Source organism: Erpetoichthys calabaricus, unplaced genomic scaffold (genome assembly GCF_900747795.2).
Source record: "Erpetoichthys calabaricus unplaced genomic scaffold, fErpCal1.3, whole genome shotgun sequence".
Classification (NCBI taxonomy): Eukaryota; Metazoa; Chordata; class Cladistia; order Polypteriformes; family Polypteridae; genus Erpetoichthys; species Erpetoichthys calabaricus.
In genome coordinates, this window is record NW_026261607.1 from 45,497 (window position 1) to 73,248 (window position 27,752).

The window sequence follows — 27,752 nt, forward strand, 5'->3', positions numbered from 1 at the left end:
CCATCATTATACACAGAAGTGAGATATGGTGTCCCACAGGGCTCAGTACTCAGACCTTTACTGTTTTCACTTTTAATGTTTCCACTGGGATCTCTCATTAGGAAACATCATGTTAATTTTCACTCTTATGCAGATGACACCCAGTTATACCTTTCATCAAAACCAAATGAAGGTTCTCTGATGTTATCTTTAATTAGTTGTGTTAGTGAATTAAATGAGTGGATTGGTGAATTAAACGCAGATAAAACAGAGATGTTAATTATTGGACGGAATGATGCTGATCACAACAATATCTTGTCATCATTTAACTCAGTTGGAATCTCCATTCATCTAACTGAATCAGCCCACAATCTTGGCGTTATTTTAGACTCCAGTATGTCATTTAAAGCGCACATCTCAAACTTGTCTAAGTCATGTTTCTTCCATCTTAAAAATGTTTGGATATTAAGGCGTTTTCTAAATAAGGAGGATTTCTGAGAAATTAATTCATGCATTTATTTCTAGTAGGATTGACTACACGTACAATACAATTTGCTCAAAGCGCATTAAAAACTACCAAAAACATTGTTTATATGTCCAAATCAAGAGACGTCTGAAACTAAAACATTTACCAACAGATGCCAATATGTGCTGGATTTATGAACAAAATGGACTTACAAAACAGACTGCTGGAATGGAACCTGTTTGTAAGTAGGAGACAGTAATGGTTTACACAGCCGTAAATAATCTCACCCAGTCCTACATTTTAGAATGTCTGTCCCCTTACACTCCCAGTCATAACCTCAGATCTTCAAATGAAGGTCTGCTTATAATTTCAAGATCCAATCTGAAAAGAACTGGTGAGGTGGCCTTTTGCTGTTACACTCCTAAAATTTAAAATATTTTACCAATAGAAATTCACCAGGCTAATACTGCAGAACATTAAACATAATGATAAAAACACATTATTTTAAAATGGCTTTTCATAGCTACATTTTAGTTGTATCCCTGTTAGTCTATATGGACACTGGATTATCATTTTCCTCTGGGATGTGCAGTTCCATACTAATCTGTACTATTCTCTGCTGTCTTCTCCATTTCTTCTGTGGTGACGATGTGCTCCACCACCTCCTGATCAACATACCACACTGCCTCATGTTTATGGATCGAATGGCGGATGTCCCAGGTGTCCACATGGCCATCATCATCATCAACATGTTCATGTGAAGCATGTAAACCATGAGGACTGATTTAGGTACAATGTTAGCTAGAATGCCCAGTGGCGGCCGGGCAGTGTTTTGGCCTTGGATCCCCTGCAGATTTTCTTCTCTTCGGCCTAACTGGAGTTTTTTTTTTTTGCTTTTATTCTGTCCACTTGGCCATTCAACATTACCTTTTTCTTTGTTAAGCTGTAAATTATGGCCTAATTTTGTTTATGTTTTATATTAACTTCCTTCTTATTTCATCTTGTAAAGCAGTTTGAGGTATATTGTTTATATGAAAATGTGCTATATAAATAAACGTAGATGTTGTATCCAAAAGGTTGTTTCTCCATGAAAACTGTTTGCCACATTCAGAACACCCATATGGCTTCTCTCCTGTGTGAATTTTAATGTGCATCAGAAGAGTATTTCTGTGCCAGAATTGTTTACCACATTCAGAACAGCAATTCAGCTTCTCTCAGGTTTAATTCCTCCAAATGTTTTTGGTGTGCTTACTATCAAAACAGGAATGAACTTCACTCTTTAGTCAGGACAATCTCATTGAACTGCTTAACTTCTCACTCTCATTAGTTTCCCACAAGGACTCAGTTTAGAACCTGCATTGTTCCTAACAATGATTCTTTTTGCAGGTCATAAGGAGTTATTGTAATTTGTTAAGACGGGCCTGAACGTTTTTCTTTATCAGTCCTTTTCATCCTAGAACAACAGGCACTCCTTCCATTTTTATTTTTCAGTCCACATTTCATTTGTCATATCTCAGACTGCATTTAATGGTATTTTATTTCTTTCTTGCTTCTCCATTCTTAGGACTGAGTAGTCACTAGGAGCTAATACTTCTGTTTTCCAGGATTTCTTGCATTGATGCCTCTTAAGATTGCTTCTATCTGAAAACTGTTTACCACATTCAGAACAGTCATATGGCTTCTCCCCTGTGTGAGTTCTTTGGTGGCTCAGAAGACTGCTTCTCCGTGAAAAGTTTTTACCACATTCAGAACAGCAATATGGCTTCTCCCCTGTGTGGATTCTTTGGTGGACCTGAAGATAGCTTCTCGTTGAAAACTGTTTGCCACATTCAGAACAGCAATATGGCTTCTCTCCTGCGTGAATTCTTTGGTGGACCTGAAGATAGCTTCTCTTTGAAAACTGTTTACCACATTCAGAACAGCAATACGGCTTCTCCTCTCTGTGAATTATTTTGTGGCGTTGAAAGCTGCTTCTATCTGAAAACTGTTTACCACATTCAGAACAGTCATATGGCTTCTGCCCTGTGTGAGTTCTTTGGTGGCTCTGAAGATGGCTACTCCGTGAAAAGTTTTTACCACATTCAGAACAGCAATACGGCTTCTCTCCTGTGTGAATTATTTTGTGGCGCTGAAGATTGCCACTTTCTGAAAACTTTTTACCACATTCAGAACAGCAATATGGCTTCTTCCCTGTGTGGATTCTTTGGTGGACCTGAAGATAGTTTCTCTTTGAAAACTGTTTGCCACATTCAGAACAGCAATATGGCTTCTGTCCTGTGTGAATTCTTTGGTGGACCTGAAGATAGCTTCTCTTTGAAAACTGTTTACCACATTCAGAACAGCAATATCGCTTCTCCTCTGTGTGAATTATTTTGTGCCGTTGAAAGCTGCTTCTATCTGAAAACTGTTTACCACATTCAGAACAGTCATATGGCTTCTCCCCTGTGTGAGTTCTTTGGTGGCTCTGAAGATGGCTTCTCCGTGAAAAGTTTTTACCACATTCAGAACAGCAATACGGCTTCTCTCCTGTGTGTATTATTTTGTGGCGCTGAAGAATGCTACTTTCTGAAAACTGTTTACCACATTCAGAACAGCAATATGGCTTCTCCCCTGTGTGGATTCTTTGGTGGGTCTGAAGATGGCTTCTCTTTGAAAACTGTTTGCCACATTCAGAACAGCAGTGAAGTTTGATTCCTGTATAAAGTTTAAAAGATAATACATTTTAGTTTTAAACCCACCGCTTTCATACTGACATTATCTTACAACACTAAATAAATATTGGTGTAATTTATTAAAAAACTTTGATAAGCATAACCAATCATTGACTTAAGTTGCAAGTGATTAGAGACTCAACTTGTTCATTTTTTTCATTTGTATTTCAACTACTCATCACATGAGCACAATTACAGGAGCCAAGAAGTTAAAATAGTAAAATAAATAGATCACAATTGTGATAGGCACAATCAACAAGACTATTGTTGATTTTTTTTAACTACATTACAGAATGGCATCATCATTTTGTCATCATATTCTTGAAGTATTATAACATTATACAGTGGAACCTTGGTTCACGGCCATAATTCGTTCCAAAACTCTGGTCGTAAACCGATTTGGTCGTGAACCGAAGCAATTTCCCCCATAGGATTGTATGTAAATACAATTAATCCGTTTCAGACCGTACGAACTGTATGTAAATATATATATATATATATATATATATATATATATATATATATATATATATATATATATATGTTTAAGATTTTAAGCACAAATATAGTTAATTAAACCATAGAATGCACAGCGTAACAGTAAACTAAATGTAAAAACATTGAAAAACACTGAGAAAACCTTGAACAACAGAGAAAACTAACACTGCAATAGTTTGCGCTATAGCGCTACGAACCGCTGGCTAAAAACACTTTTTTTAATGAGTTTTAAGCACAGGGAAAAAATTAACATTAGAAAAAATCTGTAATTTAATAAACCACCAAGAAAAGTAACATTGCAACAATGCACGCTACGAACCGATCGCTGGAAACAGAAGTGAAAACAAAATCAAGCCCAATGCATTCTTTAACTGCCTTCCTATCTTATGTGTCCAGCCCTCTCTCTCACGCTGCCTGTGTGTGTGTGTGTGTGTGTGTGTGTGTGTGTGTCGCGTTCTCTCGCTCGCTGCACAGGAAATGCACAGGGAGAGACTGAACATGTACAAACCGAAAGGGAAACTGGCTTGTTCATATACCGAGTGTGTGGTTGTGAACCGAGGCAAAAGTTTGGCAAACTTTTTGGTCGTAAACCGATTTGTACATGTACCGAGACGTTCATGAACCAAGGTTCCACTGTATATTGTTAATTATTGCAGGTAGAAAGTAATAATCATCACCCATCATTACATTGGAGAGTGTCATGTCAAATATGAAATTAACTTTTATGAAACAGAATGTGTCTTAATATTTGTAAACAATTAGTCCAAAGCCACCCGACTCCATAATATTTCATTTTATTTTAAAAAGAGGAAGAGGATAGTAAAGCAAAAACATTTTAATATACAATGAGAACAGAATAAAATTTAAATGAATAAGACATGCAGGTCACTGAACAGAGTTCAGAGTTTTGGTAAATTAAATTACAAAACACAATCACTCCAAAGACGGGAGTTCAGCAGAGGGGAAAGTTTACAAAAATAAAACAAACCTTATTAATTTCCAAGCTCTAGTTAGTGATATTATCTATATATCTGTGCTATCAATATATTTTTGCTTGACCTTGGACGTGGAGGCTAACAAATCTCATCTGTGCAGTCTAAGAGCTCACATCTCGCTCAGTTTAGCACCAGAGAGATAGCAACGAGTGCACATGAAATGAATTCTCAACTCTGCACAAGATGGTCATTTACCTTCTCTCTGATTAGCGTCATTTTGAGCTTGTGGACTGGATCAGAAAAACACGGGTGTATTTAAAAGCTTATTCAGATGCTTCTCAAGATTGTCGATATTACTGTATGCCGAGTGAGAATATTTGGAGGCATTAGCAATGGTCTGGCCTTGAATATGCTCTTTAATAGCCAGTCAAACACAAGGTGGATCTTAAACAGAGCCCATGTTATGTTACTAGTGGCTCAGAAGGACGGCTGAGAAGGACACTGCCACACACTAACACGTGGAGGTGGCTCGATGAATGTCTTTAACCAAAAGAAACGAATCTTGAAAACAGGCTGTATCAGCCAAGCTCAAAGATAATAAATCAGCAACACTTGAATGCTTGCAAGCAGAAGAGAAGACACTGAGATTTGACAGGAGAGAGGAAAACAAAGAACAGCAATAAAGGAGAAGTGTAAATGAAATACGTTACAAGGTGCCAAATGAGTTAACCCAGTAGCCCCACCAGTAGTCATGTATAATGTAGACTGTAGCTCCAGAACCCCACCACTAAACCGCATATGCAAAAAACTAAACTGAGGTCTCTCAAATAAAAACACAGGAAAAAAATCAACAGGTTACGATTATGAGTGTGCAAACATGGAGAGAGCTCAGTAAGCAATCCCATCCTGACCTCAACATTCACAATAGAAGAGTCAATGTGGTGAAAATAAGAAAAAACACATCTGAAGATAAATATACCATGCAAGCAAATATTAAACAATTGTGGGTCGAGAGCATGTAGAGCATGAAAGGTCCTGACCTCTCACAACCTGCAATGACTCTCTAATCACATGTGTATGTACACACACAAAATACACACATGGATAAAAAGGAAAAAGTAGCCATTATGAATCAATATTCAGGAAAATGTCTAAGCTGTACTGGTATATCATACATAAAACAGTCAAAGCGGCCAAACACCAGTGACATGAAGGAGTCAAGGACACTGAGCGCCTGTTGAGGGTCAGTGAAATGCCGCTGCACCCCTGGGAAGGAAGTCTGAAGCTTTGCCAGATAAATCAGGAAAGCAGAAAGATCAATTTGTGGAGCCTTTTTGATCATCAGAGATGAGGTCTTGTGGGGTTGGTGTGGTGTTGACTGAATAATTGGGAGTAAAAGTAGACCTTCCATCCTTCAAAAGTTTCATTTGAATTTTTGTGTGCATCTTTCAACATAGTAACTCAGTCAGACTGGACGTAGACATGTCACTTTGCCTGGTATGTAGTCTGTGTGCCCAGCCTGAAATTAGAAATGGTTGAAAACCAAAAAAGCCATTATTTCTTCATAAGGCCAAACATTTTCCCACTCTTATTATATGGAACTCCAATAATTCTGATGTTTCCTCTCCTTGAGCCATCTTATTGTCTGTAAAGTTTCTTATGGAGAGATTGGGTCTCAACATAAAAGAAATGTATTCTCTGTGTCATGCTGCTCCACTTGAGTACAGACCAGAATAAAAACTGACAGGAGTTTCTGCTTTTCGTTTCTAATTTCTACAATATCACTATGAAGGTCAGATAACCTCCTCTCTTCTGATGCATTCAAGGTCACACTTAGAACTCCATTTTGCTCCGATATAAAGGCCTTCAGTTGATTAAGAGTAGAAACTGCTCCAGAGTTATCAGCCGCCATGCCAGCCTCAAACTCCTCTGGGCTTTCTTTATTGGTCTTGAATGCAAAGAACCAGGGTGTGTCTTCCAATCTGAACAAGTCATGTGTCACACCAAAAACCACAAAAGGTATGTTGATGCTCTGATGAGACCATTTTTTAGATTACAAAACAGTAATTGCAGGATAGTGTCATGGAGTACTCTTACAACACAGCCATTATTCAAATAAGCATCATGCCGACTACTAAATGAAAAATGTATACAACAATAGCTCATTTAAATCACTAAAGCAATAAAGAAGAATGAAGTGCAGTATTAATACACTGACACACAGGAGCACCAGTAATCTAGGAGAAAATTATATGATGAAGAAACCCGAGATCTGAGCCATTACTTGTATCAGTGTCTGCTCTGGATGAGGAGTGGCAGGTGAAACCAGGACTGGTCAGCTTTATCACACACCAGTCTCACTTATACAGCCCTTTAGAATATTCATGGATGTGCATTATGTTAAATGAAATTAAATGTGTTGTGTTTTACTGTGTATTAAAATTTAAAACGAATTCATACATGTAAACGAAGTCTTATTTAAATTATTCATTCTGTGGGTTTTTATTAAAAAATTGCAGGTGTTTGTCACCTTCTTGATTAACTTCATTCACATCAGGAGATGTTCCTGCTAAAATTACAAGAAAGGCTTAATTCTTCAACTTGACAGTTTCCCTTACTATTGCTATCCTCTAAAGACTACTAGGGCTGTCATCATGACAAACACCAACAAGCTCCTGTCCAGAGCTCCTTACAGTGGCCTTTACTCCAGAGTTCTTGAACGTGGTCAATTCATTTTCTACCACTTTGATAATAATGTACACCGTAAATAGTATAACAGCAAAGATACTAACTGAGAAAAAAATAATCAGGTGATAACAAAACTATAAGCCAAAGGGAGAACTGAAAGTCAAACTGAAAGAAAGCACACCATTCTTAAAGAAATCAGAAGGAAAACAATCTGTTTGAAAAAGCACAAACACAGGACTTCTTCTGCACTTTCAAATACTCCAGAAATGCCCAAGCCAACCTTAACACAATCACCAATATCATGCCATAATAATCACATGATTATTATGGAGTAAATCTTTACTAAACACAACTTGATACTCATGACAAATCAATAAAAAACATTAACATTCTAACACACCAAGACTTCTTAAGTGCGTATGTAAAAAAGTCCCATGAAAATCTAAACTCCACCTTTCAATGTCTTTCTCTTTCCATCAGCTGAAATACAGCACTAGCTGAGCAACCTGAACATTTACTATTAAATGATAGACAAGTCAAAGCTGGAGAAATTAAAACTTAAACAATACTAAAGTAAAGCACAAAAAGGCCTGCTATAAGAGAAAGGGAGATGAAGCAATACATAAAGTGAAGAGCTAAGGCAACAACAAGTCTTTAATTTTCTCTTAGGTGACTGCAGCTCTATTAGAACAATCAGGATGATAACAGGCCATTCAGCCCAGCACAGCTCACCAGTCCTATCCATTTAATTCTTCTAAAATAAAATAAAGTCGAGTTTTGAAAGCTCCTAACCTCCTACTGTCTACCACACTTTTTGGCAGCTTATTCAATTTTCTGTGTAAAGAAGATCTTAATGTTTGTGCAAAATTTACCCAAAACTGGTTGCCAACTGTGTCTCCGTGTTCTTGTACACATTACAACACAAACAGGCCAGACACATGACTGTTAGCTAAAGATGCACAGAGATGGACACTCGGTTGGATTAAGCAGCTCCGAGAATGTATTGCATAAAATCGATAAATCTGTAAAGCAGTTTAAATTCTAAGAAAATGTTTGTGAACCCTTTGGAATCTCCTGAATTTTTTCCTGAATTTCTCCTGAGAATGTGGTCTGATCTTCAACTGCACTACAAGCACAGACAAACACAATCAACCTGAACTCACAACACACAAACAACTGGACTGTCAATGCTGAACTTGTCATTTAAACCTTTACAGTCCAGTCAAGTCAGGTGTTCAACCAATGAGAGGAGACTGGAGGTGTGGCTTTGAGGCACTCAGACAAATAAAAGGAAAGTAATATGGGTTTTTGCAAACCCGTCTCTTCTCGATAAAGATCTGGGGCCTCATGTATAACGCCGTGCGTAGAACTCACACTATAACATGGCGTAAGCACAAAAGCGGGATTGTGCGTACGCACAGAAAAATCCAGATGCAGGAATCTGTGCGCACGCAAACTTTCACGTTCTTCCACTACATAAATCCCGATCAGTGTGAAAAGTAACGCACGTGCACGCGCCTTCTGTCCCGCCCCAACTCCTCCCAGAATTACGCCTCTTTGAATATGCAAATCAATATAAATAGCCTTCTGTGAAAAGACAATGGGAAAAGCACAGGGGAAAATATAAGAATTGCAGCGAATACCAAGTGGAGGCAAAGGAAAAACGTACTATTTGTTGGTTTAAACAGTGGTATAATCAACAAAAGGAAGCTGATCGAGTGATAGAGTGTCGGAAAAACTCGAAAGATCAAATTCACAAAGTCGCACAGTGCCCGAAATAAAAAAGAAATCACATATCAAAGTCGCCGTGAAAAGGCGAGTCGTAGCCCACCGTCTGAGTGTCATATGAAAGCTTATTAGGGTACAAACAAAAAACATAGGCACACAGTGGGAAAAAAGCACGAAATGTCAACTTTAATCTCGAATTTCCACTTTAATCACGTAGTTTATTTTGCCATTAAAGTAGAACATCATAAACTTCATCTTAAAATCATTTATTTTACTAGTTTCTCAAGTAGCACGTTAAATGCTTTGTTCTGTGTTTGATCTTCTATGTGCTCTGTGTGTGTGAATCACTACGTGCTTCCGTTCTTTCTCTTTCTCCAACAGGAAACAGAATCCATTACATTCGTGATATTACAGTTCTCTGAATAATTAAAATACTGAGATGTATACGTGATATCATTTTCATGATAATAGGAATGAAAGCATGTTATTAAACATGGGAACACGGTGGTGCAGTGATTGTTCATATCTCACGCAAGAGGCTTGCTGCGCCATGTGCGACCTTCGATGAAATAATTTATTACAGAAGTACTGTCTCTTTCAAACATACTAACCTCCAATTCCTGTCCTTACTTTTCTTTCTCCAAATACCCAATCACCACACAATCAGCTCTGTAATAGACGTTAAGCCATCTGTAAGCTTAGAACGCCGATTCTTCAAAACTTTTAAGGAACATTGAAATATCTTCATAGTACATGTTTAATTATTCTGTTCGTCTATCCTTCCAGTGTCACGTCAGCACCAGCAAGAATACAGCGCAAGGCAGGAGCTATCCTTGAACTAGCTATACGCTGTGGCACCGTGTCCTCACATGTTTAATTATTAACAATACAGATTATTTAAATGAAGTTAAAGTTTTATCTGTATACTATAAGCAACATATTTTGCTGCATTTCATCTTAAAAATGATATTGTCATCATGCGCGCTTTATAAAGTAGCGCAGGTTGTGCAATATTATAATTGTAGTGTAAGTTTACAGTGAGGTGATTGTACTTATAAGTACAAACAGTTCTACAAGGAGCACTTGATGGACTGATTGAGTGCGTTTATAGTTCTTGGGATGAAACTGTTTCTGAAACGCGAGGTCCTTACAGGAAAGGCTTTGACGCTTTTTGCCGTGGTTGAGGTAGTGTGTACTTGAAACTGTATACCGATAATTCTCTTTCCGATCAGCTGCTGCTGTGATTCACACTCAGATACAGTGATATAAATACTCCGAGTGGTGCAGTGAGAGTAATATGGAAAAAGATGATCCGCAGTGGCAACCCTTAACGGGAGCAGCAAAAAGAAGAACAAGATGCAGTGAGCGTAACAACGCTAAAGTAGTTATGGTATTTGGAATACTATGGCTATTCCCTGGACCATTATATTGCTACAGGTTAATTACAATCAGATGCATTACACTAATAAACAATATGCAGTTAATTTCAGTGGATTTATAAAGCCGCGTCAGGAATGTGGATGAGCACACAGGAACAGTAGTTTGACCATTCTGTGGACCATTATATTGTTACAGGTTAATTACAATCAGATACATTAAATTTATGAACGATATGCGGTTAATTTCAGTGTATTTGATAAAGCCGCCGCCGTGGATGTGGATCTAAGAAAGGGTAACCACACAGGAACAGTAGCACTGCTTTGACGCTGGGTGCAGCCAGTCTGCAAAACCGAGCGGAGAAAATGCGTATGCCAAGGTATGAGTTACCGTGGAAATGTGCGTGGCTTTATGGCAAGTTTAGGTTTTATACATCGCGATTTGAGCGTGTAAACGTTCGTAGGCAACATTTCTGTGCGTATGCACCGTTTACACATGAGATCCCTGCTCTTGAACATACAGAGCAAGAACAAACGAAATGTAACAGACAACAGGAGACCATTCATCAGTCCATCAAGCTTGTTAGTTTAGCTAACACTTAAGCTGTCCCAACATCACATCAAGATAACTCTTAAAGATTGTCAAGAGGAGATAATAAAGCGAGAAGAGAAAAAAAGCTGGGAAGTTATAACAAAGGGCAATAAAAGTAAAGCTGGGAGAGCAAATACAGGTATTTAAAGGAACATCTTAGCTTATTTAGTGCTTTCAATATTTTTCATATTTTATATCAGAGAGGTTTATATTTGATATCAGAGAGGTGGTCCTTCAGTTGTTTACTGACATTTGATGAGTGCTTTATTATAACTATTTAAGCCAACAATACATTTTGGGCCTGTGCATGCTGAAGCCTCCTGTTGAGTTTGGGGTCAGGCTGCCTGGGTTGAGACCTATCTAAAGATTGCCTAGTGAAGGTCCTAAGGCCTCATTTATAAAGCTTGCATACACATAAAATTGGACTTGAAACGTGTGTATGCATCCTCCCATACAAACCTCATGATTTACTACAGAAACTTAACAGGGGAACAATCGTATTTACAGTAACTCTGACCCTTACATACACAACATTTTACAGAAACTGGGAAATGATGACACCCTCAATCAAAAAGGAAAAGGCAGCCAAACTAGCTAAATGACGACTCACAAGAATAATTCAATTCACCAAGCTGTTGTTATAATGTGCGTTGATGTGACAAACATGACACCTCAAAAATTATAGCTATGATGTACAAACTGCATTTTAGTTCCCAATAAGAGAGCAAATAATATATATTTGCACTGAAAAAATTCTACTTTGTTATCACTTTATATCTGCTAGTTGATGTCACTTCTCAGGGAACTAGCCGACAGCTCAACAGTATCTCAGCCAAGCTTCACTCCATTACGCCTGCTGTGCTGAAAGCCATTAACTGACTGCTGATGCACTACATCTCGTTTTCGAACAGGGTGGGTGTACACACATAACAAATGACATTTTTGCCAACACAAAAAGTCAATCTGCAGCCATGTCCAGCTCTCCTAACACAACTGGAACACTTTACTGCACTCATATTGCAAAAAGGGCACCTAGCAATATCAAAGCTGCTTTTGTTAACCGTAAGCAGTGACATTCCATTAATACACAGGTCATCAAAGATGTGGCTGACAAATGTCACGTCTCCATGGCCTCACTCAAACCACGATTCATTTATTTTGAAACAAAGTAGCTTTGACAGATGTGATGTTGCTTTACATGGTGAAGTATGCATCGGTGTAGTAACCTGCTGTACTCTCAGTGTTTCATATGACCTGACCTATTCATTATAACAGCAATCATGTCATTACATGTGCCAGGTGACAGTGGCTTCCTGCACAGACAGTTTTGCCTTACACCTTTCCTGAACCCCAGAGCAGAGAGGAGAGACACTGTAACTACATGTGTGATCTTTCACTCTCAGATGAAGAGCAAAGCCAGATATTCTTGAATGCAGGTGATGGGGTCTTAAAGGTTGAGGAGGAAGAGGCTGATCTACCAGCTCATTAAGTTCTGCAGCATCATGATTGCATACAGAGGGGACATATTAGCAGACTCCATATGTGAATGTTTTCAGGGTGGCACTTAAAGGAGTGATCACATATACATATTTAAAAAGTGACTATGATTTACAAAAAGTACATTTTGTAGTAATGTGCATACATCCGGTTTATAAATCTTATAAATATTTTTCTGGACATACACATTTTTTTTTTTGTTTTGTGTGCACATATATTCATGCTCAATTCCATGCAAAGTTTTATAAATGTCACCCCTGGTCTGATGTGTGGGTCTTTTGAAGGCCTGAATCCCCATGTCACCATGTGTGTGTCCCCAGATCACAGTGGTCTGAAGGTAAAAGATCACTGGACACCATTGCTATCAGCTCATGGTAGAATCACAGTTTAGGGCTTTTTTTACTTCTGCAGGACCAGGACAGGATGCCATCATCAATGTAGCACTGAATTAAAAATTGTTACAAAGAAATCTGATAGGAGATGTCATGGTAGTGAAAGCTTGAGAGAAGTTAGGGAATGAAAAAGACAATCAGCTGAAACAAAAGAAGAAGTCAACAAGAGAAAGGCTTAAACAGAAGAAAGCTGGTGTTCCAAACCAGCCAATTAGAACAGCTTAGGATTCATTGGCTTTACCTGAAGTCAGCTGATCATTGAAGGAATCCCTGAGACATCAAGGAATTGAAAACTTTCGAAACGATGAATAGACAAGAAATTGAACCCTGAGTAGCAGCTGCGGGAAATGTTTGGTGAAGGTCATTGAAGCTAAAGGGGGATCGGAAAGTTTCTAAAGACAGGGGGTCACAAACTGGACTGTTCCCATGTTTAAACAATGTATTCAGGAATGACAAGGGTCTCATTGTTTGTTATTAGTTTAAGACGACTGTGTCTGTCTGTTTTGGGGGACTTAATTGAAGATCAGACCACAGAATTAGGAGGAATTATTGCAGAAATGAAAGAAATTCCAAAGGGTTCACAAACTTTTTTTTTTTTTTTTTTTTACCTAAGACAGGCTTAGAGTGTTTTAATAATGTCACAAACAATAATGGAAGAAGTGCAGACTCCTAAACCCTGTAAAACGTAGTGAAATTGCTGTGTTTAATATAGTTTGAATGTTTGTCTAAGTTTTTTTAAAAAACGCACAAGTCAGCAATTTCAGGCACATAACCCTGACCGTAAAACGTGCACCGATTGTTATTTTTCACTTACTTGTTTTAGATGACGTCTTAGGTGATGTCTGACCTTCCTCAGTCCTAGGGGATGAAATTCCTTCAGTCGTCTTTGTGTCAGACTGTAATGATTCATATTTTACATTGATAGAAGACTCCGGAGATGAAGAGTGTCTGCTATGAGAAGAGACTAACCCGCTCACTGCTCCATCTTGATCTCCATAATGAAGGTCATCTTTCTTGTCACTCTCAGTACACATACAGTTGTGAATCTTGGTGCTGACACACTCCTCTTTAATATTCACTGATCTCAGTTCACTGTCCTCTTCCTTGATGTCCAGACTCTCCTGTTTGGGGTGGACACTCTCCCACTCACAGTCCTCCTCCTTAACATTTATGGTCCTCTCCTCCATGATATTCAGGTCAGCCTCACACGTCTCCTCTTTCACATCCATTTAAATGTTACAGTAAATGGCAGAATTTTATCTCTCTGTGGAAAAAAACAGGAATCAATTCCATTAAAACTGCATCATTCAGATCTAAAGACATTTGATTTTTATAACATCCTGTTAGTTAAAGCTGATGTCAAGTCAGACAGTCCATAGCAATCAGACAGTAACTCATCACTTTCATGTAACATTAGGTGAAATATGAGTTTGGGAATGAAGGGAGGGCCCAACAGGCTAGAAGAAGAAGAAGGCCATCTTGCACAGTTGTGTGTCAACAGTATTCACTACTTTGATTGAACATTCAATACTGTTAGGGTCACAGAATTTTGTTAATAGTTAATGTGAAGGAAGGTTTATACAAGTTAGGCCTGAGGATTATGTTAAAAAACAGGGGCATATGAAGGAGGAACTTAAAATCGCTGGTCAACTTGTCTAATGTGAAACTGCCCCAAGCTTACAAAATCCAAAATCATTATTTAAGTCACAGCCTTCATTTACATAATCTTAGTGAGATGGCGGCAGTTGGCGGTATGCTTGGGTCACAGATTTGCGCCGAAACACAGGAGGTTGTAGAGAGACAGGAACGTTATTCAAACACTGCAAACAAACATTTGTCTCTTTTTGAAAAGTTTAAACTGTGCTCCATGACAAGACAGAGATGACAGTTCTGTCTCACAATTAAAAGAATGCAAACATATCTTCCTCTTCAAAGGAGTGTGTGTCAGGAGCACAGAATGTCACATAGATAGAGAAAACAATCTCTAGCAAACAAATCAATAGGGCTGTTTGGCTTTTAAGTATGCGAAGCACCGCAGCACAAAGCTGTTGAAGGCGGCAGCTCACACCCCCTCCGTCAGGAGCAGAGAGAGAGAGAGAGAGAGAGAGAGAGAGAGAGAGAGAGAGAGAGAGAGAGAGTTTGTTTTTCAGTCAAAAATCAATACGTGCCCTTTGAGCTTTTAAGTATGCGAAGCACGTGCAGCATGTCGTTTCAGGAAGCAGCTGCACAAAAGATACCAACGTGAAGATAATCTTTCAGCATTTTTAGATGAGCGTCCGTATCGTCTAGGTGTGCGAACAGCCCCCCCTGCTCAATCCCCATACGTCAGGATCACAGATTGTCAGCGCAAGAGAGAGAGAAAAGTAAGCAATCTAGCTTCTCAGCCATCTGCCAATAGCGTCCCTTGTATGAAATCAACTGGGCAAACCAACTGAGGAAGCATGTACCAGAAATTAAAAGACCCATTGTCCGCAGAAATCCGCGAACCAGCAAAAAATCCGCGATATATATTTAAATATGCTTACATATAAAATCCGCGATGGAGTGAAGCCACGAAAGGCGAAGCGCGATATAGCGAGGGATCACTGTACTACTGGATAATTCTGCAAGCCAAGTTGTACTTGTTTTATTTGTTTTCAATACAGTGTAATATACCTGGGTACTGTGTAATAGTGTGACGACATGTTTTCAAACCCCGTCTTAAGTTATATAGCACATTAAATGCTTTGTGTTAAGTGATTCTTAAACTGACTTCTTCTTGCACTAAGAGGAGGCGCCGGCAGCGAACCCCGCACAGAATACATTCACTTCATGATCTTCCTTCTCTCTGAACATTTAGAATGCTAAAATAAATACTTAATATAATTTTCATGGTGAAATGCATTAAAGCATGCATTAATCATATGGGGGCACGGCGGCGTGTTTTTCTGGTGGGTTTACTCGGCGCTTCAGTTTCCTTTCAAAGTCATGTAGGATGTGGGGTTTTGTTGTGCTATATTGACCCTGCTAGTGTATGTTTTGCTTATATTCATCCTTTGATGTGCTCGCAACTCTGAATGGATGGCATAATTAAATATGTATAACGAAGATATTTTTAAAGTTCTGAACACTCCGTGGGCTAAGTTTATAATTAGTTATAATTAGTTTTAATTTCACAAAGACATTTATCGTGTGGTGATTGGTTATGTGGAGAAAGAAAAAGGACGGATAGGAACTGGGGTTTTAGTACGTCAGATAGAGACAGCACGCGTGCAATAAAGAAAGCCCGCTCAGAAGAACATGCATTGAATTCTGTGTTCGTGTCTCCGACCACCAGATCACAAACCCAACATTTATACAATATTTAAGTTAAACCTGTGCGATACCCATTCATACATCCAGTTTTTTGGAGCCTCGTCACACCTGCGTTAAAGTTCTCTACACTGAACATAATAGTCTAAATGCCTCTTTGTATGGTTGAAAATATATTGTCAAAATTATAGTTTAAGTTTTTGCAAAATTTGTTCAATAAAAAGGTTCTATATTTTGACTGCATCTGTCATGCAATGTGGTACCTTCTCCATTAGTGCCACCCCCTTCAAAACTATCACTTTATAGGGCAATGAAAAACTGTATTAATACTTGTGTGCACATTAAAAAAATTTTTATGTACAATACTCTTGACAGTGGAATAGGTTATTCTTAGCCAGTAATTCCAGTGGAAAATGTGGTTAACATCCACTCATGCATGGGGAAAAAAATACCGTCGAATACCGTGAAACCAGGATAATTTAGAAAAATACCGTGATATAGAATTTTGGTCATACCGCCCACCCCTAATTGACCTTCACGAATATTCTGATTAAATGAAAGTGGGTCTTGGCCAGAAGAAGGATGCCAGTCCTAACAGTGGTGTTCACCTAAGAGTGGCACATGGGGTGACCCACACAGCCGGGTTGGCTCAGAATGATAAAGTCACATGTATAAGTAGCCAAATGGACCTTAACCTCACCACCGTGGTCCACCGCAAAACAAATACAAAGAGAAGTTATTGGGGTATAGGAAGGAAACCAGAGTTCCTGTACAGGGCAGGAGCCAGCGATAAACCACCATAGGGTACACTTACATTCAAGTCCACAACCACACCAAGACAAGTTAGACTTGCCAGGCCACTAAACCTGAGCATCTTTAGAGAAGTGGAGAAAACAAGAATAAAAGAGCAAACATGGAAACTGCATAGAGACTTAAAAAAACAGGCTGAGATTCAAATTCATGCTGACAGAACTGTAAGGCAGTAACACAAACCACAAATCTCTATTAACTTGTCTAATACTCACTAACAGACATTACTGGTTTGGCTTTAGCACTGAAACATGGGAGTTTGTCATATTTGATACAAGTTAAATGGGAAAAAAGACACACATTTAAGTGTCTATTCAAGCAATGCATGTAAATGTCTGCATTGGGTTAAGCAGGTTTGAGGCCGTGTGTGTAAATACAGATACTGTTGTTCACAGCTCGTATTCTCTAAGACTCTTCTCCACGGTCATGGACTCCAGTTCGTTTTTCACCTTTAATTAATCTGACTCCTAACTATTCTTTTAATGGTTGGCCGCTCACCACCTCCGTGACTGTCATTAAACTGGACACCGCGGAGGAGTAGCATCCACCTGCAGAACCACAGCACCATACGTCACCGCAGTTTTAGACCCAGAAGTGGCATCACCTTCATTTCAGGACTGACTTCGTAAAATTACTTTTGGAAGGTTTCGGGAGGTCTCAGCAAAGCCTGGAAAGTAACGTCGGGTCAAAGACCCGTTTAGAAACCAAATAATACGAATCATTGTGAAGTTCAGAGGGTTTCTGCCATCATGTCGTGTCACACATCAAACTAAACAATAAGGATCATTTCTGGGAAATACATTATTAACATTTACGTTGTGTTTGGGTCTGTGTGAACCATTTAACATGTCGACAAAATTAAAATCATCAAGATCTGTGTTAATTGAAAATAGTTTATCGTTTACATTCATGAAACAAACAATACAATATAATTATAATGTTTATACCACGTTAGAGTTTAGTGAAACGTTAACAATAAAAGTGACATTTTTTAAAATGTACTATGCGTGTGTGCAATATTGTTCTAAACCAATTTAGAATAAACATTTAAGCCAATCTAATATTTTTAAACATGTGAAGAAAACAGCAATACATATTCTACACTGAATTATGCAATATATTAATTGCCTTATATACAACTGCTCTAGTTTTTGTCACTTATTATTATAAACAATGGGCCATCAAAAGAAAAAAATAAAAATACTAATAAGAACACAATTTATTTATACAGCACCCTACCCAAAATTCAAAAAGAACAACAGGACCTAAATAACATTGACTACAAATAATATCTCCACTAAATAAAGATAAATACAAGATATACAAAATATTCAAATAGAATAACAGACAATAATGCAGACTAAAATACAACATATAATACTACAAAAAAATCTTGAATAAATAACATAAATTGTGATAAAAATTCAAACCCTGAGTACCTGGACAGACAGAGGGGTAAACTGAAAGAAGGGGCAGAATGTCAGGTCTGTTTAATGTCTTCCTAAACAAATGAGTTAAAACAAATGAATGGAGTCAGCTGATGTCAGTAATGTTGGGAGGTCATTCCACAGTCAGGGCGCTATATACAGCTGAAGGCCCTGCTGTCACCCACAGAGTGCAGGTTAGTGGGGGGCACAGAATGAGAGGACCTTAGTGGCAGGTCAATAACAGAATTTAATATTCAGTCATGTAAGACACAGGGAGCAGTGAAGGTGCAGCAGGATGGCTGGGATGTGAACGCTGTTGGTGGTCCGTGTCACGACTCTTGCAGTTGAGTTTTGAATCAGCTGGAGCTGTGATATAAGATTATATTATTATAAAATTAAGATAATTTATAATATAATAATTAAGTTAAGGCATGAGGGTTGCCCTGGACATGACATAAGCTACATAGGGTCTGACAATGGGTCCAAGGATTTCATTCTGATACCTAATGGCAGTCAAAGTGCTGCTGTCCAGCCTGTAGAGGTCTGTGTGCCCCTTCATGGATATGCCTCCCCTGACCATCACTGATCCACCACAAAACCTGTCAGCTGAATGATGTCACAGGCAGCATAACGTTTTCCATGGCTTCTCCAGACACCTTCACGTATGTCACATGTGCTTAGGGTGAACCTGCCCTCATCTGTGAAAAGCACTGGATGCCCACCAGTGGTAGACCTGCCAATTCTGGTATTCTATGGCAAATGCCAATCAAGCTCCACAGAGCCCACTAAAGGATGTCGGGCCCTCAGATCACCCTCATAAAGTCTGTTTCTTTTTGTCAGAGGTCACAGACATTCACACCAGTAGCCTGCCTGCTGGAGGTCATTTTGTAGGCTCTGCCAGTGCTCATCCTGTTCCTCCAGACCTGCTGATGGGTTAAGGACCTTCTCCGGCCCTGTCCTGCTCCCCTAGAGTAACTGCCTGTCTCTTGGAATCTCCTCAATGTCCTTGAGACTGTGCTGGGAGACGCAGCAAACCTTCTGGCAACGACATGTATTGATGTTCTATCTTGGAGAAATTGGACAACCTGTGTAACCTCTGTAGGTCCAGGTATCACCTCAGTAGTGACACTGACTGTAGCCAAATGCAAAACGAGTGACAAAACAGATGAGGAGGGAAAAATGTCAGTGGGCTCCCTCCACCTGTTAAACCATTCATTCCTGTTTTGGGGGTCGTCTCATTGCTGCCCCTCTAGTGCACCAAAGCAGCTGAAACTGATGAACAAGCCCCTCTGCTACTTAACTGACCAGATCAATAGCCCACAAGTTTCACTGACTTGATGCTATACTCTCATTAAAAAGGGTTCCTTTAATTTTTTGAGCAGTATATTTTAATGTAATATTGTGGTTTTATAAGTCACTACACAAATTACTGAAATACACTCAATGATAGTTTTGGATATCCTCTCACACTTCACAAATGCAGTAGTTTACAAACTTCATATTTTGATTTTTCTTTGAGAAGCATGAAAAATTATTGAGTTGAATCTCAACTTATGATTACATTTTTGCTACGTATGTACTATTGAGGGACTTTTTTTTTTTTTTTAATCAGATGGTCACTTTATTTTAACAAGCAATGTATAAAAAATAACCTGTTTACTCTTTACCCTCAGATCACATTCTATTTGTTTATCAAGCAGAACTGAATATTTTCATTTTCTACACAATACTGTAATAACTGTACAGTTCACACAGTGAGACACACAAACACACTCACTATACACACACACTACTGGTGCCGTCATTGGTTCCCCTGTGGATTGGACTGTTGAATCGACACAATGGCAGTACATGCTGAGGTCTTTGTCACATGTCGTCCCAGTAGCATGCGAGGTGTCACCAGTGGTTTACTCTGCTCCTCAAGAAGGCTCTGTCTCCTTCTCCCTGTTCCAGTCTCGGTTCAAGGTTGTTGAGATTACAAAAGTATTTTTCCCCCCCAAGATGTTCAATATGTTGAAAAAATTGTGTGTGGCCAACATCCAGTGTAATGTTTTGTCTAAATTCTCGACTCCTGTTTTTGTAGCATTATAGTCCATTATCATTTCTGGTCATGGCATCTCCTATCCCAGTGCAGATCACATTGTGCACCAAGGATGTGTCATTTGTTTAGACAAACGTGAAGGTCTTCACCTGCCTGTTCTGTGTGGCCAGCAGTTGAGATGGGAGCTCTGGCTTATTTTTCCTTATTGTGCTAAGCATTGTTACCTTCCAATTGAGGAGCTACTGTCCCAGTTTCTGTAAAAGTTATTGCATATGGCGTTGTGGCCATGCAGCTTATGTCATGTCCAGGGTAACCCAAATGCCTTAATTTATCACAGCAGTTCCTCCATCTGAATTCCCTTTGTTAATGAAATGACATCCTCTGCTCTTCTGTATCTCTCTGCTTCCCCTTGAGCAAGTTATTCATAGCTTTGGTCTGGGTTATCATTTTTATACAGATGATGCTTAGATCTATTTCAGTGTTAAAAGTGACACTTCATCACAGCTTTCTCAGCTCACAACTTGCCTCAGTGAAATTAAAGTAAAATTAAAACCTGAACAGAGCAAAACTCTTTGAAATGAAACTACAACATAACTGAACTCCTGCAAAGTGGCACTAAAGTATAACTTAAGAAAACAAGCAACGCTTCAACCATTCTTGGTGATGATCTCCTCAGACCTTCTTTTACAGCAAAGAATCTCGGTGTCACTTTGATTCCTCCTTTTCTTATTTCACCATATAAGCCACATAAAGAAAGTTCCACCTGTGTCACATTTCTTATGTTTGCTCCTTCCTCTTCTTTTCTAATGCTGAGAAGCTTGTCCCTGTTTTATCACATCCTGCATTGATTATTGTAAGTCACTGCACCTTCACTGCTCCCTGTGTCTTACAGGATTGAATGTCAAATTCTGTTCTTGACCTGCCACTAAGTTCCTCTCATTCTGTGCCCCCCACTAACCTGCACTCTGTGGGTGACAGCAGGGCCTTCAGCTGTATATAGCGCCCTGACTGTGGAATGACATCAGCTGACTCCATTCATTTGTTTAGGAGGACATTAAACAGACCTGACATTCTGCCCCTTCTTTTAGTTTACCCCCTCTGTCTGTTCTGCTACCCAGGGTTTGAATTTTTATCACAATTTATGTTATTTGCTTAAGATTTTTTGTAGTATTATATGTTGTATTTTAGTCTGCACTATTGTCTTTTATTCTATTTGAATGTTTTGAATATCCTGTATTTATCTTTATTTAGTGAAGATATTATTTGTAGCCAATGTTATATAAGTCCTGTTGTTCTTTTTGAATTTTGGGCAGGGTTCTATATAAATAAATTGTGTTATTAGAATTTTTCTTTTTTTTTCTTTTGATGGCCCGTTTTATAATATTAAGTGACAAATACTAGTGCAGTTCTATATAAGGCAATTAATATATTGCATAATTCAGTGTAGAATATGTATTGCCATTTTCTTCACATGCATGTTTAAAAATATTACATTTGCTTAAATATTCTAAATTGATTTAGAACAATATTGCACACATGCATAGTACATTTAAAAAAACGTAATCACTTTTATTATTAACGTTTTACTAAACTCTAATGTGGTGTAAACATTGCAATTATATTGTATACTTCGTTTCATGAATGTAAACGAAAAGCTATTTTCAATTAACACAGATCTTGATGATTTTAGTTTTGTCGACATGTTAAATGGTTCCCACAGACCCGAACACAACGTAAATGTTAATAGTGTATTTCACAGAAACGATCCGCATTGTTTAGTTTGATGTGTGACACGAGGTGATGGCGGAAACCCTCTGAACTTCACAATGATGCGTATTATTTGGTTTCTAAACGGGTCTTTGACCCGACGTTACTTTCCGAGCTTTGCCGTGACCTGCCGAAACCTTCTAAAAGTAATTTTACGAAGTCAGTCCTGAAACGACGGAGACGTCACTTTTGGGTCTACAACTGCGGTGAAGTATGGTGCTGTGGCTCTGCAGGTGGATAGTATTGGCCGCGGAGGGACAAAAGGCAAAAATCAAAGCGCCGTAGGCCTACTCCCCGGTGTCTGCGATTCGAGAAGGAATCGACAAAAGGAACACACGGAAAGGAATGAATAGACGCCAGCGGTGTGACTGGGTAGTACGATTTAAAATTTGGGAGTAAGCCACGTTACGTGAACCGCAGATACCAATGAACAGAAACAGCACGCGGGTGACCACAGGAGGATTCATTCAAGCAAAGTTCGGCTGGGGGCTAACGAAAACGAACGCGGCGATTCCACACATCCACAAAATGCATTCCCAAAATACAGAGCACTTACTGCCTGCCTCTTGACGATGGGATTGTTTCTGAACTCGTTCACTCAGCAAGTCTTGCGTCCGTAGTGTTTCACAAAGCGAGACAGTAGCAGCGTGGCTAGAGTAGCTGTCGCGTTGGATGACGTCATCCGACCATAGACATAGACTTACTAGATGCCGCCTGACCAACAGATTCGTACGTCAACGTTGCCGCCATATTGCGAGTGGCACAGTGAAGTAATGGATAAAGATGCCTCACGCATGTGCTGCTTGGGATTGTACAAACCGCTGGCTATACGCTCCAAACCAGATCCCGGGGGATCACATTTCATAGGTAAGGCTGAGCAATTGTTTTGGTTATATTTGGCCATTAGAAAATCCCATTTTATAATCTTAACTTTGGCTACACCAGGCTAAGATAGCAAAGCTATGCATTTATGTGCTCAAGTGAGCCTCCAAACAACGTTTTGGCTAAACGTATTTAGTCACTAACTATGCAGATTGTTGATAGCTGTTAACATTTCTCAAACTTTGAAAGTTTCCCAAAGAAAATCACGTCAGGAAGCAGTGGGAGGTAGCCCTTAGACGGGATTTTGAGAAAGCTGTCCTGTAATGTGTGCCATGCTAGTTTGGTAACAGATGCTGTACCAGCATCATATGATCACAGTTACCACTCGCTCACATTAAAAAACAAAGGAGGTTTGATGATTCCTTCTGAGGGTACAGTCAAGGTGGTCAAAGTAGCTGAGCGTGTTATCAGACAGTCAACATTAGGGCAAGATGTCAGTGTATCTTTGATCAATCAATTTGTTCAGGCTGAGATTGGTTCAGATGATGTGTTTTTTCCGAAGGAGCACATTGAGGAAACACAGTTTAAAATTGACAGCCATCATTTTATGCTCATGTTATTAGTTGTGTCTGTCTTACACAAACTAAGGCTGCACCATATTGCCAGACTGAATACTCTCAAATTAGAGTGGCAACACACGGAAAAAGCTATGTAAGACATTTCTGTTTCAAGGATTTTAGATCCTATAATGTATATATTTAAGTAACCACATTGTGTGTGTGTGCGTAAGAGAGAGAGACAGATTGAGAGAGGAATGAGTGAAATGTTTTCAGAAATTATTAAGCCAATTTGTATACAATAAAATAGTTTATTTTTGTCATTGAATGTATCATTTCATTGTTAAAAGAAAGACCAGACTGCCAGTTACAGTCTTACTATTTTGACTTTAAGACGTTGGTCAAGTTTTTGTCTCAATAATTAATAATAATAATAATAATAATAATAATACCAACAACAATACATTTTAATTTAATAGGCGCCTTTCTTAGCACTCAAGGTCACCTTACAATAAAAATAAACCCATCCATCCATCGTCTCCCGCTTATCCAAGGTCGGGTTGCAGGGGCAGCAGCTTGAGCAGAGATGCCCAGACTTCCCTCTCCCCGGCCACTTCTTCTAGCTCTTCCGGGAGAATCCCAAGGCGTTCCCAGGCCAGTCGAGAGACATAGTCCCTCCAGCGTGTCCTGGGTCTTCCCCGGGGCCTCCTCCCGGGTTAGACGTGCCCGGAACACCTCACCAGGGAGGCGTCCAGGAGGCATCCTGATCAGATGCCTGAGCCACCTCATCTGACTCCTCTCGATGCGGAGGAGCAGCGGCTCTACTCTGAGCCCTCCCGGATGACTGAGCTTCTCACCCTATCTTTAAGGGAAGAGCCCAGACACCCTGCGGAGGAAACTCATTTCAGCTGCTTGTATTCGCGATCTCGTTCTTTCGGTCACTACCCATAGCTCATGACCATAGGTGAGGGTAGGAACATAGATCGACTGGTAAATTTGAGAGCTTCGCCTTGCGGCTCAGCTCCTTTTTCACCAAGACAGACCGATGCAGAGCTCGCATTACTGCGGATGCCGCACCGATCCGCCTGTCGATCTCACGCTCCATTCTTCCCTCACTCATGAACAAGACCCCAAGATACTTGAACTCCTCCACTTGGGGCAGGATCTCGCTACCAACCCTGAGAGGGCACTCCACCCATTTCTGGCTGAGGACCATGGTCTCGGATTTGGAGGTGCTGATTCTCATCCCAGCCGCTTCACACTCGGCTGCGAACCGATCCAGAGAGAGCTGAAGATCACGGCCTGATGAAGCAAACAGGACAACATCATCTGCAAAAAGCAGTGACCCAATCCTGAGCCCACCAAACCGGACCCCCTCAACGCCCTGGTTGCGCCTAGAAATTCTGTCCATAAAAGTTATGAACAGAATCGGTGACAAAGGGCAGCCCTGGCGGAGTCCAACTCTCACTGGAAACGGGTTCGACTTACTGCTGGCAATGCGGACCAAGCTCTGGCACCGATCGTACAGGGACCGAACAGCCCTTATCAGGGGGCCCAATACTCTCGGAGTACCCCCCACAGGATTCCCCGAGGGACACGGTCGAATGCCTTTTCCAAGTCCACAAAACACATGTAGACTGGTTGGGCAAACTCCCATGCACCCTCCAGGACCCTGCTAAGGGTATAGAGCTGGTCCACTGTTCCGCGACCAGGACGGAAACCACACTGTTCCTCCTGAATCCGAGGCTCGACTATCCGACGGACCCTCCTCTCCAGGACCCCTGAATAGACTTTTCCAGGGAGGCTGAGGAGTGTGATCCCTCTGTAGTTGCAACACACCCTCCGATCCCCCTTCTTAAAGAGGGGGACCACCACCCCGGTCTGCCAATCCAGAGGCACTGTCCCTGATGTCCATGCGATGTTGCACAGGCGTGTCAACCAAGACAGTCCTACAAAATCCAGAGCCTTGAGGAACTCCAGGCGTATCTCATCCAACCCCGGGGCCCTGCCACCAAGGAGTTTTTTGACCACCTCTGTGACCTCAGTCCCAGAGATGGGGCAGCCCACCTCTGAGTCCCCAGGCTCTGCTTCCTCATCGGAAGACATGTTAATGGGATTGAGGAGGTCTTCGAAGTACTCCCCCTACTGACCCACAACGTCTCGAGTCGAGGTCAGCAGCGCACCATCACCACCATATACAGTGTTGACACTACACTGCTTCCCCTTCCTGAGACGCCGGATGGTGGACCAGAATCTCCTCGAAGCCGTCCGAAAGTCGTTCTCCATGGCCTCCCCAAACTCCTCCCATGCCCGAGTTTTTGCCTCAGCAACCACCAAAGCCGCATTCCGCTTGGCCTGCCGGTACCTATCAGCTGCCTCCAGGGTCCACAGGACAAAAGGGTCCTGTAGGACTCCTTCTTCAGCTTGACGGCATCCTTCACCGCCGGTGTCCACCAACGGGTTCGGGGATTGCCGCCACGACAGGCACCGACCACCTTACGGCCACAGCTCCAGTCAGCTGCCTCAACAATAGAGGCACGGAACATGGCCCATTCGGACTCAATGTCCCCCACCTCCCTCGGGATGTGGTCGAAGTTCTGCCAGAGGTGGTAGTTGAAGCTACTTCTGACAGGGGGCTCTGCCAGACGTTCCCAGCAGACCCTCACAACACGTTTGGGCCTACCACGCCTGACCGGCATCCTCCCCCACCATTGAAGCCAACTTACCACCAGGTGGTGATCAGTGGACAGCTCCGCCCCTCTCTTCACCCGAGTGTCCAAGACGTGGCCACAAGTCTGACGACACGACCACAAAGTCGATCATCGAACTGAGGCCTAGGGTGTCCTGGTGCCAAGTGCACATATGAACACCCCTATTCTTGAACATGGTGTTCGTTATGGACAATCCGTGACGAGCACAGAAGTCCAATAACAAAACACCGCTCGGGTTCAGATTGGGGGGGCCATTCCTCCCAATCACGCCCTTCCAGGTCTCACTGTCATTGCCCACGTGAGCATTGAAGTCTCCCAGCAGAACGAGGGAGTCCCCAGAAGGTATGCCCTCTAGGACCCCCTCCAGGGACTCCAAAAAGGGTGGGTACTCCGAACTGCTGTTCGGTGCATACGCACAAACAACAGTTAGGACCCGTCCCCCCACCTGAAGGCGAAGGGAGGCTACCCTCTCGTCTACTGGGGTAAACCCCAATGTACAGGCTCCAAGTCGGGGGGCAATAAGTATACCCACACCCGCTCGGCGCCTCTCACTGGGGGCAACTCCAGAGTGGTAGAGAGTCCAGCCCCTCTCAAGGAGATTGGTTCCAGAGTCCAAGCTGTGCGTCGAGGTGAGTCCGACTATATCTAGCCGGAACCTCTCAACCTCACGCACTAGCTCAGGCTCCTTCCCCTTCAGAGAGGTGACATTCCACGTCCCAAGAACCAGCTTCTGTAGCCGAGGATCGGACCGCCAAGGTCCCCGCCTTCGGCCACCACCCAACTCACACTGCACCCGACCTCCTTGGCCCCTCCCATAGGTGGTGAGCCCATGGGAAGGGGGACCCACGTTGCCTCTTCGGGCTGTGCCCGGCCGAGCCCCATGGGTGCAGGCCCGGCCACCAGGCGCTCGCCATCGAGCCCCACCTCCAGGCCTGGCTCCAGAGTGGGGCCCGGTGACCCGCGTCCAGGCAAGGGAAAACGCCGTCCAAAATTGTTTTTCATCATAGGAGGTTTTGTTTAACCGCTCTTTGTCTCATCCCTCACCTAGGACCAGTTTGCCTTGGGTGGCCCTACCAGGGGCATAAAGCCCCGGACAACAGAGCTCCTAGTGTCATTGGGACACGCAAACCCCTCCACCACGATAAGGTGGCGGTTAAAGGAGGGGATGTAAGCATATATTGTGTTCAATATTTAGGAAAACATAATGACGCCTTTCATGGGTCCAGCAACAAATCATTTACAGAGAATAATGGCAAAAAGTTTCGAATAAGGAAATATCGGAGTTGCGAAATTCAGCATGAAGCGATCAATCAAAAAATAAAACCGAAATAAAGGAGTGCAACCAGAAACGTAAATATATTTTCGTTCTTTTGGACATTAACAGATATCAGTCATGAGGAACAGTTAACATTTATAATAAGAATTGAGGAATTTCCAAACGATGACATCACAATAAAAGAATAT

General features: G+C 41.0%; 1 protein-coding gene across 2 annotated transcripts; it reads right to left on the reverse strand.

Annotated features, from left to right (window-relative positions):
- Positions 1-552: 552 nt before the first annotated feature.
- Positions 553-22,865, reverse strand: LOC114641968 (zinc finger protein OZF-like). Of its 2 annotated transcripts, XM_051922016.1 has the most exons (4): positions 22,755-22,865; positions 13,677-14,126; positions 2,322-3,139; positions 553-2,237 (listed from the first exon to the last, which is right to left on the reverse strand). In XM_051922016.1, the coding sequence occupies exons 2-4, from the start codon at positions 14,089-14,091 to the stop codon at positions 1,959-1,961; spliced, it is 1,512 nt and encodes a 503-aa protein (XP_051777976.1). In that variant the 5' UTR covers positions 14,092-14,126; positions 22,755-22,865; the 3' UTR covers positions 553-1,958. The 2 variants fall into 2 exon arrangements, with proteins under 2 accessions (XP_051777976.1, XP_028646810.1); XM_028790977.2 differs by having other exon boundaries at positions 553-3,139.
- Between the last annotated feature and the right edge of the window lie 4,887 nt (positions 22,866-27,752).